Here is an 11,188-nt window from a genome sequence, read left to right on the forward strand (position 1 = left end):
ATCTGTCATTAGTGCATGGATTCAAAACGCCTCTTTTTGAATAAAGAGATGGAACTTTTGGACTTCTGATACGTGGAAACCCACCCATTTAATTCTAAATGGACCGGGTCTGGGGGCATGTTGTTTGGGCTCCCAATTGGAAACCAATTGGGCCAGCAATCCAAAAGCCCAATGGCCTCAAAGCAACAACATAAACAGTCATTTACCCCTCTAAAGGTTATTCAGCCACCAACAAGGCCCAAGGCCCAACGAGTAATAAATGACCTATGGGGCATTTACTACACAAACACTATAAATAGGCCGCCAAGGCTCACACCTCAAGGTACGTCAAATTTATTGCCTTAAGACTACTCTCTAGAGAACTCTCTCTAGAATCCGAGCATTGTTCTTACTTAGGCATCGGAGGGGCTTTCCTCGGAACACCCCCGAGGCCAGTTATATTGCTCATTGTGCAGGTAAATTCGGACACAACTCTCACAAGCAAGCTAGATCTTCCACACCAACGAATAGGGCCTTCGTCCGAAGCCCATTGTTTCAACACCGGAACAGGTTCTATTGTGATGAAGAATGGTCAAGGACGACAACAACAACAACAACAACAACAACAACAACAACAAGTGTAGTTTGTTAGTTTCGTTAATGTTTTAGGGCTGGGTGGTCTTTTGGGGATATTTTGGAATTATTTGGTTAAGTGGTTGGGTTGTTACTTTAACTTATATCTAGTTTTAGTCCCGTTCGATGAACGGGTTGGTTAAATGTTGGTTCATCGTATGGGAATAGGTATTGGTAATAATTAGTATGTAATTAGGAATTTGTAGTTTTTTTTTTTCATTTTTCCCCCAAAAAATACATGCGAAAGTTATCGTAGGTAAAGTTAAAACCATTACGTATTATTAGTAATTATGCTTTTAAAAAAAATAACATTTGAAATTGTGTAGGTTGCTATTTAGTTTTGGTATTGTTAGCTAGTTGTGTTCTCCAACTTCACTTATCGATGGGGAACTTTGGACTGCTTGGCATTTTTTGCAGTATTGGTTCGCATCAATATTTGATTTGCAATTTGTTGCATGAAATGCATCATTCCACACTCTTGAACAATGTGATATTTGAAATAAAGTCAAGACCTTATATCCATAAACAATTGTAAAACAAATTTCTGATTGTTAAATTAGTTGACACACTACCAAACCACATTAAAAACAGGGGAAATACCCTATATCCAAATTGAATTCAACTACACTCTAAATGAAGCGAACCACTTAAAAATATGAGAGAGTTTGTTATGAGTTGTTTTTGGCTTCGCTTTGGGGTTGTAGTAGCTTTATTTAGGGATAGGCTTGTTTTTTTAGAGTTGGTGCTATACTACAACAGTTCGTGTTCAGGTCAAAATCAAGGTGACCTACTTTCATTGTTGCCCTAATATGAACTTAATCTTCCTGAAAAAGTGAAAAGAACAATGCTCTAGTCTAAAACCAGTGAAATGATACTGAGAATATATTTTTTTTCCGCCTTGATCATAACTGAACTTATTTAAGACTTGATTGAAATACCTTTCTTATTAGAATCGGCAACTTGCGATTGAATTTAGCTGGGAAATTATCAATGTGTATCTCTTTCTTTGTCCTGAGTTTTGATTCCTACATCAAAAGTTATCTCACTTTTACACTATGAAATTTGTTGGTTTGTATGCTTTATTTTCAGTGAATTTTCTGGCAGCAAAAATTGTAGATTCCAAACCATGATTTCTACTGCTGTTGACTTCTTTCTGTTGCTCTTCTTGAAGAAGAAGTCCATAAGCTCTTGATATTGTTGGCAAAGGTGTCATCATCAGAATGGTGCTTTTGGAATGATCATACTTTTCATTCAATTTCATCAAGAATTGAATAAGTCTTTGATCCTGTTGAGACTTCAGAAGTTTCTGAGTTAGAGTGCAGTTACAACCTGTGCAAACACAAGATGGTAAAGGATCTAGGCCATCAAGTTGGTCCCATAACAACTTAATCTTAGTGAAAAAACTTGAAATATGTTCATCATCTTCCTGATTCAAGTCATACAGCTTCTGTTGTACTGAGAAAAGTTGTGGTCCTGATGATTGACAAAATCTTTCCCCTAAATCCAACCATATCTCTCTAGCTGTTTTAAGATACAACACACTTCTAGCAATAGAAGGTTCTAATGAAGCTAAAATCCAGGAAATCACCAAATCATTGCACCTGTTCCATATTCTGAAATTTGCAGAGTTTGAAGCTGGTTGGTTGAGGCTTCCATCAACAAAACATAATTTGTTTCTTGCTGAGAGTGCTATCATCATAGACCTTTTCCAGTCATTGAAGCATTTTCCATCGAAGATGATGCTGACTAACTTGGATGCATTAAGATCATTGTTGCTTAGGTAGTAAGCTGAATTAGGATTGATTGAAGGCTCTTCTTGATCAGGCATAGTGAAATTTGAGATTCTTGAGTAAATTTTCAAGAATTTGAATCAAACTAAAACAAAAAACCTCGAACAATTCAAGAAATTGATCAAGCAAATCAGCTGATTGAAACAATCTGAATCAAGCTGGCTGATTAATCAGAGAATAGAAAGAGATTTTGCGGAAAAAATTTGAGCAGGATCTATTGATCTTGCTCTGATACCATGTCAGAATTCTCCTTCTAGGATGAATTCTGTCTTAGAAAAGATTAAGAGAAAGAGAGAATGTTTTATTATTGAATGTTGAAAATGAATTACAATGAACAATCTGTATATATACAGCTTTGTTAGCTACAACTAGTGATGTGTTTAAACCAATGGGAATGCTTGGTTTGTACATCTCAGATTACATACAAGATATCATTACATGAATCATAAATATGCAGCTCTAACAACCTCCTGATTTCAAGGGGAATCAGTTAGGAAATCTTCTAGAAGCTTGCTTGGACTTTAGAGCATTGATGTGGTTGTTGCTGTTGTTGCTGTGCTGATGTATGGCTGCATTGCTTACAATGAACGATTGATCAGCATGCTGGCAATGCTGTAAACCAACAAAATTAAATGACATTGTTGCAGTGATTAGTGAAGGTGTAGCTTTGGTGGTTGTAGTTGTCAATTACCGTTGGCCTTCTCTCCGTAACAGCCCGATCAAAGATGATTTCACAAGAGCTCATAAACCCTTTATATATATACTATTATTATTTTTTAACTTGGCCATTGAAATTGTTGTCCATGTTTTTAGAACAAACTACAAGCTAAGCATTATTTTACAAATTATAAGGTACACCCGGTTGTATGTAGTTTTACATGCAACCGGGTTAAAAGCACATATTTTTACGGCTTAAAAGCACATTTACATACTTAAAAAGCACATTAACGATTTAAAAGCACATACTTTTACTTGCAAAACTTTGTTTTTCATATGTAACAATGTGCTTTAAAATTGTAAAAAATGCTTTTAATTTGTAAATATGTGCTTTTAAACTATAAAAAATGCTTTTGAGGGGTTAAAAGTAAAAAATGAACAGGTTGCACGTAGAACTACGTGTAACCGGGTGTATCTTCTACCAATTGGCATTATTTCGCCTTCTTTACGTTAAATGTCGTCAAATTTCTCAATATTTCGCCTTGTTTACATTCTAATCCAAATAAATCGACATCATTCAACAAATAATTAACCAAAGAAATTAAAGCAATAAACAATGTTACACCTTCACGTTACTTGCCGACAAACAATGCATCATTAACAAATTTTAGATCCTTGAATAAAATTGAAATTGTACTCACATTAATTTATTGAAGAAAAAAAAATTGGACTTTGAATCCTATAAACCAAAAATTGGACTCACTGTAAAATTGGAATTTTTGGCTCCCGATGATAGTAATTCCGTCCACGCTTTTCACAATTGTTGATATAGGACCACCATCCATTTTTTGAGAAAATGGAAAGCATCCATTTTTTGAGAAAATGGAAAGCATCTCTACGTGTATTGTGTATCACTATCAGTGTATATTGTGATTGATCAAAGATCAAAGCTTGGAAAGCATCACTACAAATAATTCACTGTTTTCAGTGGTAATAGCTATCAAGGATTTTGCTTCAATCAAACCGATTCTTGCGGAAATACAATACGACCCGTAAGAATATGATGAAGCTACTATGTTAAATAGAGCGAAAATGATAAAGGTTGCAACATGCGACCTTTAAGCCGTGTCACAATGATGACATGGCATGCTTATGTGTCATGATTTAAATTGGAAACTAAAATATATAACATATTATATATGTTAATAAAAAGGTAGTAAAATCTTAATATTCTAATTTGTTTCCTTCTTTATATCGAGTACCTTATTTACAAATCAGCGCGTCTCCTGTGAGACAAGTCACACCATCAACTTGATGGTGTGACGAGCGCGAAACCAATAGCGTACCTCCCCTAAAACTATAAAAAAAAAAAAAAAAAAGTAACAGATCTAAATTATAGAAATAACATACCTAAACTAAAAAAATACCTCCTCTAAAATTATATATATATAAAAAAGTAACATGTCTAAACTATAGAAGTAACATACCTAAACTAAAAAAAACACCTCCTCTAAAATTATTAAAAAAAAGTAACATGTCTAAACTATAGAAGTAACATACCTAAACTAAGAAGGTATCTCCCCTAAAACTACTCCGTATAAAAAAAAAGTAACATGTATAAACTATAGAAATAACATACCTAAACTAAAAAAATTACTTCCTCTAAAATTATAAAAAAAAAAAAAAAAAGAAAGTAACATGTCTAAACTATAGAAGTAACATGCCTAAACTAAGAAGGTATCTCCCCTAAAACTACTCCGTATAAAAAAGTAACATGTATAAACTATAGAAGTAACATACCTAAACTAAAAAAACTACCTCCTCTAAAATTATAAAAAAAAAAGTAACATGTCTAAAGTATAGAAGTAACATACCTAAATTCGCAAGTGTGAACTAGTCTCACCATCAGTTGATGGTGAGGACAGTCTCATATAAGAATTTGGGTTTACAAATTTTCATAGTAAAAATATTGCATTGATAGTAAAAATATTCCGCTGACGCATATCCTACGTGTCGCCTATATGTACCAATTAAATTATGACACGTAAGATTGCGACAACTAAATGTTGTCGCAACTTGCGACCTTTATCATCACCCTAAATAGAGTTAGGATTATATTAATAGATGAGTATCAATGATAGTTTATGCAAACAAATAGTAATTAACCGATATTATTTTAGGAGTTATTAATTTTTAGGGGGGAATTAATTTGTTAGTAGATGCTACTAAAGACGGTAGGAAGATGGTGAGATTGAATTCAAGGTGAAATTGGATGTGATGCTAATTCAAGGGTGAATGGGGAGTTGGAGATTGATGGTAATTAAAGATAAAGAGTCTACGGGAGATGAATAGTTAGAAATGTAACTGCTTAAATTTATTAAAGAAGAAGATGAAGTTAAGGAGTTAAGCGAGAATGGGGAAGATGGAAGGGTGTAAAATTTTTGTGCCTGCTGAAGTATATGCTCCTGACATTTTGTTTAGGAATAGCAAAACCACGGGAATGTGGGAGATGATACAGTTACACTGGGGGTAATTGGGGCCCAGGTACACTGCCATCTTAGTGGTCCAAATCAGCATGGATTAATTGAGTTTTAGGGGGAAATGCATTTGGTTTTAGGGGGAAAATATTTGGCATCAACCGCCCTTTAGTGTTTTCAAGCGGGAACATTACCTCCCCTTTCCTCCCCAAAACAAATCCCGCCCAAGCAGCAAAATAATTAAAAAAAAAAGAAATAAAAATTCAATCTTCAACTTTAAAAAAAAAAGCTCATTCAACCTTCAACGGTAATATTTTCTGGAAAACGGTTCAGCAAAGAAAATAAAGGCAAAGCTGAAGGGGTTGTATCATCTCCCATTTTATCGAGTTTGCCACAAACAAAAACGCACAGGAAAGTTTTTAGCAAAACGTTTAGAGCTGCTACAACATTATTAAGCTTCGAAATTCAGCTTCGAAATCTCGCTTCGAAATTAATGTAAGTTTTTCGTTAAATTGTTTTTGTCAAATGTAGTTAATTAATTCCTGAAAATAACAATGCTATATGAATGTTTTATTTTTGGGTAGTTAAATTTGTTTGAATTAATGAAAAATTGGAGTTTCATGATATTGATGAATCTTGATTGTTTGGCAGATATTGATGAGTTAATGAAAAATTGTAGTTTCATGTTAATTTGATAAATTTGTTTTTGGTGAGAAAGTAGATCTGCACGACGGAGAAAACAAGGTGTTTTTTTTGTTTATTTCATACATTCTATAATTACGTAGTATTAAGAATGTTATTAAGTTGTATGTTATCCTATATGGTTAAACACTAAACTAAGTGGTTATTCTAAAATCGTTGTATATAATTTGTTTGTTTGTTGTATTTTATAAAACCCTAAACGTTTGGCAGCATTTTATAAAACCCTAAACGTTTTTCGTATTTTGTACAACAGTGATATACGTGGGAGTTCTGTATGGCTTGGGTAGACCTAAACGAAAGTGTCCCTGATCTGAATGAAAATGTTCCTGAAAGCTCACAATATAGATTAATAACTGATGGACAAGAAGTTATCGTTAACCCCCCTAGTGTAGGGATGTGTTTTACAACGGGCCATGAGTTTTTCGAATTTTGTCAGTTGTATGCCTTCAAAGAAGGATTTGAGATGTTTATCAAAAGTAATAAGCTGAAAAAAGAGTACAAAGAAAAGGGAGTATCTAAGTCTGGTGTGGGAAAGTATGAGGCAAAGCCGCATATGATGGAACTTATTAGATTAAAATGCAAGAAGGGAGGGGTGAAAAAAGGTGTTGGGTCTAATGTGACCGGTTGTAAGATGAATATTTACGGTGTAAGTAGAGATGGGCTATTTACTATATTGACTTGTGACTTGCAACACAATCATCCTTTAAATCCTGACTGTAGTAGACAAATGGTTAATTATAGATGTATAGACGGTACTACATTTAAGAGGGCGATGATCAATGACATGGGTGGTGTTAGCATAAGTAAGAACTTTGGTACGCATCTAATTGAAAAGGGAGGTTATGAAAATATTACATTTAATAATAGAGACTTGAGGAACGCAATCAACGTCGAACGTCGTTCATCAAGATTTAGTGCTGCAGATGCCGCAGGACTCGATGCTTACTTTAAGGCACAACGTGATTTGCATCCCGAGTTTTATAGCTCAATACAAGTAGATGATGATGGTGTTTTTACGAATGCATTTTGGTCGGATGCACGTAGTAGGGGTACATGCAAATATTTTGGGGATGTTATTACTTTTGATACTACTTTCGCTTGCAACCGGTACGTGTTTTAATTAAGTTTTTATTGATTTAAATTCTTTGTAATTGTACTTTGGTCCATTTGTTTGAAAAAGTAATATCCAATACATTTATATTGTTTTAGGTATCGGATTCCATTTGCTCCATTCATTGGTGTAAACCATCATGGCAAATCAATTATATTTGCTGCGGCCTTAATTTCCCATGAAAATACTCCCTCATTTGTTTGGGTATTTGAAGAATTCCTGAAGTGTATGGGGAAGGCACCACTAGGCATCTTAACCGACCAAGACAAAGCAATTTGTAGAGCAATTGAGCTAGTCTTCCCGGGCGTCCGTCACAGACTATGTTTGTGGCACATGCTCCAGAATGCTAGTAAGAACCTAGGTAGTCTCAGTGATTGGAAGAAAATAGACACCCTGATCAGAACTGCAATACATGATCTGATTGATCCAGATGAGTTCGATGAAGCTTGGTGTCATGTGATGGATGAGTACGGTTTAAGGGGTCCTGGGTGGATGAAGGACGCGTATGATAACAGGCGTCAGTGGGCTCCGGCATATAATAGAGGAAAGTTTTGGGCAGGTATGTCTTCTACACAAAGGAGTGAGGGTATGAATAGATTTTTTAAAACTCACGTGAACTTAGATTGTGGTTTAGTTTTGTTCATTCATAATTATGAATATTGTATGAGGATAAAAGCTGAGGAAGAGAAACAAGATAATTTTGATAACATTGATAAGCCTGCTAAGATTGATGTTGATAAGAGTGTTTTAGTTGAGTATGTATTGGTTAAGACGTACACTAGTGAGAAGTTTGCTGAGGTTGTTAAAGAGCGTAGAGGATTGACACACACAAATGTCACGAAAACCTCATGTCATGGATCAGTGGTGTTGTATAGAGCTGATGAAAAACTAACCTCACCGTTTTGGCGGAAAAGGTTTAAAAGTTATGATGTTAGGGTGGATAAGGAAAATGGTGATTTACATTGCTCTTGTAACTTGTTTGAATTTACGGGAATACTTTGTAGACATATAATGCGTGCAATGGATGTAGAGGATTTTCAATTTGTTCCAGAAAAGTACATACTACAACGGTGGATGAAGTGTGTTAGGTCGTACGAGAGCATTCGAGTATCTTACTTCGACCCTCTTGAATCTATCAGATTGGGCAAAGCCAAAGAGCTTTCACAACGGCATAATTACTTGTCTGAATTAGCTATGCGTAATGATGATGCACTTCGGTTGTACAAGGAGGCTATGGATGTTGTGCGGCTAAAAATGGAGGATGTAGTCGGAATACGAAAGACTGGGGAAAAAGGGGACGACCTTATATGTTGGTGGGACCCAGATGCGAGAAATGTATTTGGTCGTCGAAGGCTACGTCCACGAGAATTTGGTGAGAGAGCCAGATTAAGGGATGTAGAACCGGTCGTGGACGAGAACAGGATCAAAACACCGGTTGACAAACGGCATACTGGTAGGGCAAAGACAAAAAGGAATGCTCCTTTTGGTGGAAAGGCCGGTGGGAATTCTAAGAACAAAAAAGTGGTTACTGAAGAGGAAGTTATTGCTAATGAGGTAAAATTTATATTTTATTTGTTTGGTGATTCGTATCGTATATGCAAGTTTTCATTAGGAAATATAACTTTACTTTTCTACTTAAATGTTGTTTGTGCAATGTAGGAACTTATTTGCAACGCATTTGGAAATCTTCCAAGTTACCGTGCTAGGCAACAACACGCGAATCACGTTGGGGGTACATATGCGGAGAACGTCCCACAAAGTTCTAATGTACATCCTTCTCAAAGTTCTCAAGCACACCCGTCCCAATTACATTTGTCTCAGGATTGTTCACAGTCATTTGAATTTGATATTAACGATTGGCGCACCAGATTGTGAATGTTTTGTGTAAATGTAATTTAATTTGATTTCTTCAAAGATATATTTTCGTTTAAACGGTATTTTAAGAATTGAATTTTTTAATCCAATCCTCCCTTTTTGCTATGTACTTTACGTTATGTCTATATATGTAATTGATGTAACCTCAATTACTTTATCAGTGTAAAAAAAAAAAATACAAAATGAGTTGTATTAGGCGTCGAACCCACAACCAACGGGTAGACAATATGCTCAATGAGGAGGAAAGAGTAACCATTGTGACAGTGAGGCTAAGCCAGTGATATTTGTGGGCAACAATACTATTTATTGTATAATTTATATTAATTAATAATGTACATACAACGAATCTATTACACTGGGAAACAATTATAAAAACAACGACTTCATTATACTAGTCTTACCAAATGTAAACATGATGTGTTTGGTCATTGTAGTCAAAAAATGCATTCCCATGTCATGCAAAAGTCAGCCCCTTATTTTTTGTAATATATGAATATTATTTATTGGAAACAACATGATCCATCAATGACATGTTAGAACTAGGTGAATATAAGGGTGTGTTCAATCCCTCCATTTCAAAGAAAAAGTAATTATAAGAGATTACTACATCACAAAGAATGGCTACTAGTGTAAACAAAATCACAACGAGATGCAGTGAAATCGATTCGATGTTGAGTGGGGGAATAACAATCGGTGAAGTGACTGAGGTGTGTGGCGAAAATGCATCAGGTAAGACTCAATTTTGCCTTCAAATTAGTCTCTCTTGTCAATTGCCGCCTTCAAGGGGTGGTATTTGTTCCTCGGCTATATATATCCATTCACTTGGTCCCTTTCCCATACGTCGTTTAAGTAGATTAGTTCCATATGTTTTAGGGGACCTTGAAACATTAAATGGAAATCCTTTGGATTACATAACTACAAAGCAAGTTGACACTCCTCATGAAATACCGGATGTGCTAGAATGGACTGTAAAACTTATTAAAATGTCTCAAAATTCATCAATGCCAATCCGCGTTGTTGTTATTGATTCAATAGGTAGTATGTTCACTGGTCATTTTGAAAACAATGTTGTTGGCTCAACCGAAAGAAAGGATCTTATACAAGCTATTGGTTATGGGTTACGTACAATTGCCGCATCCAATCATGTTGCCGTTGTTGTGGCTAACAATGTGATTGACGTATTTCCATCTGATCACGATACAACGCAAAATTTCATTATATCGTCCGGGAGAAAGGTCCGTCCGGCTTTGGGCGCCTCATGGACACGCAATGTACGCACTCGTCTAATGTTGTCCAAAAGATTTAATTCGTTTACCCAACAAATTGACAGATTTATAAACATTGCATTTTCACCATCATTAGAGGTAGATGCATGTATGTTCAACATCACTGAAGAGGGGATTGTCGGTGTTTGTAGTTAAAAGATACTAAGAAATTGTGCCAATAAGACCAATGAACATTAGAAAATGTTTAACATGTTTAAAAGACGCAGTTATGCTGCGAGTAATACGCTACTAAATTTTTTGTTAATGAAATCCTACCATACAACCAAATCAATAACCATCATTGTCCGTCAGTCAATTTCCTTATTAGCTCGTCCACTTTGATTTCATTGTGTGGGTTTGTAACTAGCCGTCCGAGCATGTAATTCCGGACGTCCCTCACCTCCTCTACGTAGCCCTAGTCATAATTAATGAACACACGGTTAGTGTAGTGATTAATAAAAAAAAATTAAAACAACTTATTTCCACATGTAAATTAAATAGTCTTACCTCCAACCACTCTGCCACGTTCTCAACGGATGACAAGAGGTAGATCATACACAGTACACCCCCGTCCTGGCGACATTTCTCTTTTGGTCCATTTGACCATAGATCAAAAGAGGCAGTATTTAAGGTCAATTCATCATTTTTTAATCCCAAGTGCGATTGAAAACCCAAAAACATACGTTCCTGTTACAATTG

The 11,188-nt window shown here is 35.4% G+C and overlaps 3 protein-coding genes across 3 annotated transcripts; 2 read left to right on the forward strand and 1 right to left on the reverse strand.

Moving 5' to 3' along the window:
* Positions 1-1,660: 1,660 nt before the first annotated feature.
* Positions 1,661-2,440, reverse strand: LOC130471692 (uncharacterized). The gene has a single exon (XM_056841957.1). The coding sequence runs from the start codon at positions 2,438-2,440 to the stop codon at positions 1,661-1,663; it is 780 nt and encodes a 259-aa protein (XP_056697935.1).
* Positions 2,441-5,466: 3,026 nt separating this feature from the next.
* Positions 5,467-9,514, forward strand: LOC130460042 (protein FAR1-RELATED SEQUENCE 5-like). The gene is made up of 3 exons (XM_056827694.1): positions 5,467-7,345; positions 7,448-8,903; positions 9,009-9,514. Exons 1-3 carry the CDS (start codon positions 6,513-6,515, stop codon positions 9,222-9,224), a joined length of 2,505 nt encoding a protein of 834 aa, XP_056683672.1. The 5' UTR covers positions 5,467-6,512; the 3' UTR covers positions 9,225-9,514.
* Positions 9,515-9,841: 327 nt separating this feature from the next.
* LOC130471693 (DNA repair protein XRCC3 homolog) lies at positions 9,842-10,645 on the forward strand. The gene is made up of 2 exons (XM_056841958.1): positions 9,842-9,953; positions 10,098-10,645. The coding sequence occupies exons 1-2, from the start codon at positions 9,842-9,844 to the stop codon at positions 10,643-10,645; spliced, it is 660 nt and encodes a 219-aa protein (XP_056697936.1).
* The last annotated feature ends 543 nt before the right edge of the window (positions 10,646-11,188 follow it).

This window comes from Spinacia oleracea, chromosome 4 (genome assembly GCF_020520425.1).
Source record: "Spinacia oleracea cultivar Varoflay chromosome 4, BTI_SOV_V1, whole genome shotgun sequence".
Taxonomy (NCBI): Eukaryota; Viridiplantae; Streptophyta; class Magnoliopsida; order Caryophyllales; family Amaranthaceae; genus Spinacia; species Spinacia oleracea.

What these genes read in the sequence shown, in the direction of transcription:
- LOC130471692 (XM_056841957.1), bottom strand. Translation starts at nt 2,440, where the DNA reads ATGCCTGATCAAGAAGAGCCTTCAATCAATCCTAATTCAGCTTACTAC.
- LOC130460042 (XM_056827694.1), top strand. Translation starts at nt 6,513, where the DNA reads ATGGCTTGGGTAGACCTAAACGAAAGTGTCCCTGATCTGAATGAAAAT. An exon ending in ACTACTTTCGCTTGCAACCG is followed by an intron (nt 7,346 to 7,447) that starts GTACGTGTTTTA and finishes ATATTGTTTTAG; the next exon opens with GTATCGGATTCCATTTGCTC. An exon ending in AGGAAGTTATTGCTAATGAG is followed by an intron (nt 8,904 to 9,008) that starts GTAAAATTTATA and finishes TGTGCAATGTAG; the next exon opens with GAACTTATTTGCAACGCATT.
- LOC130471693 (XM_056841958.1), top strand. Translation starts at nt 9,842, where the DNA reads ATGGCTACTAGTGTAAACAAAATCACAACGAGATGCAGTGAAATCGAT. An exon ending in GTGTGGCGAAAATGCATCAG is followed by an intron (nt 9,954 to 10,097) that starts GTAAGACTCAAT and finishes CATATGTTTTAG; the next exon opens with GGGACCTTGAAACATTAAAT.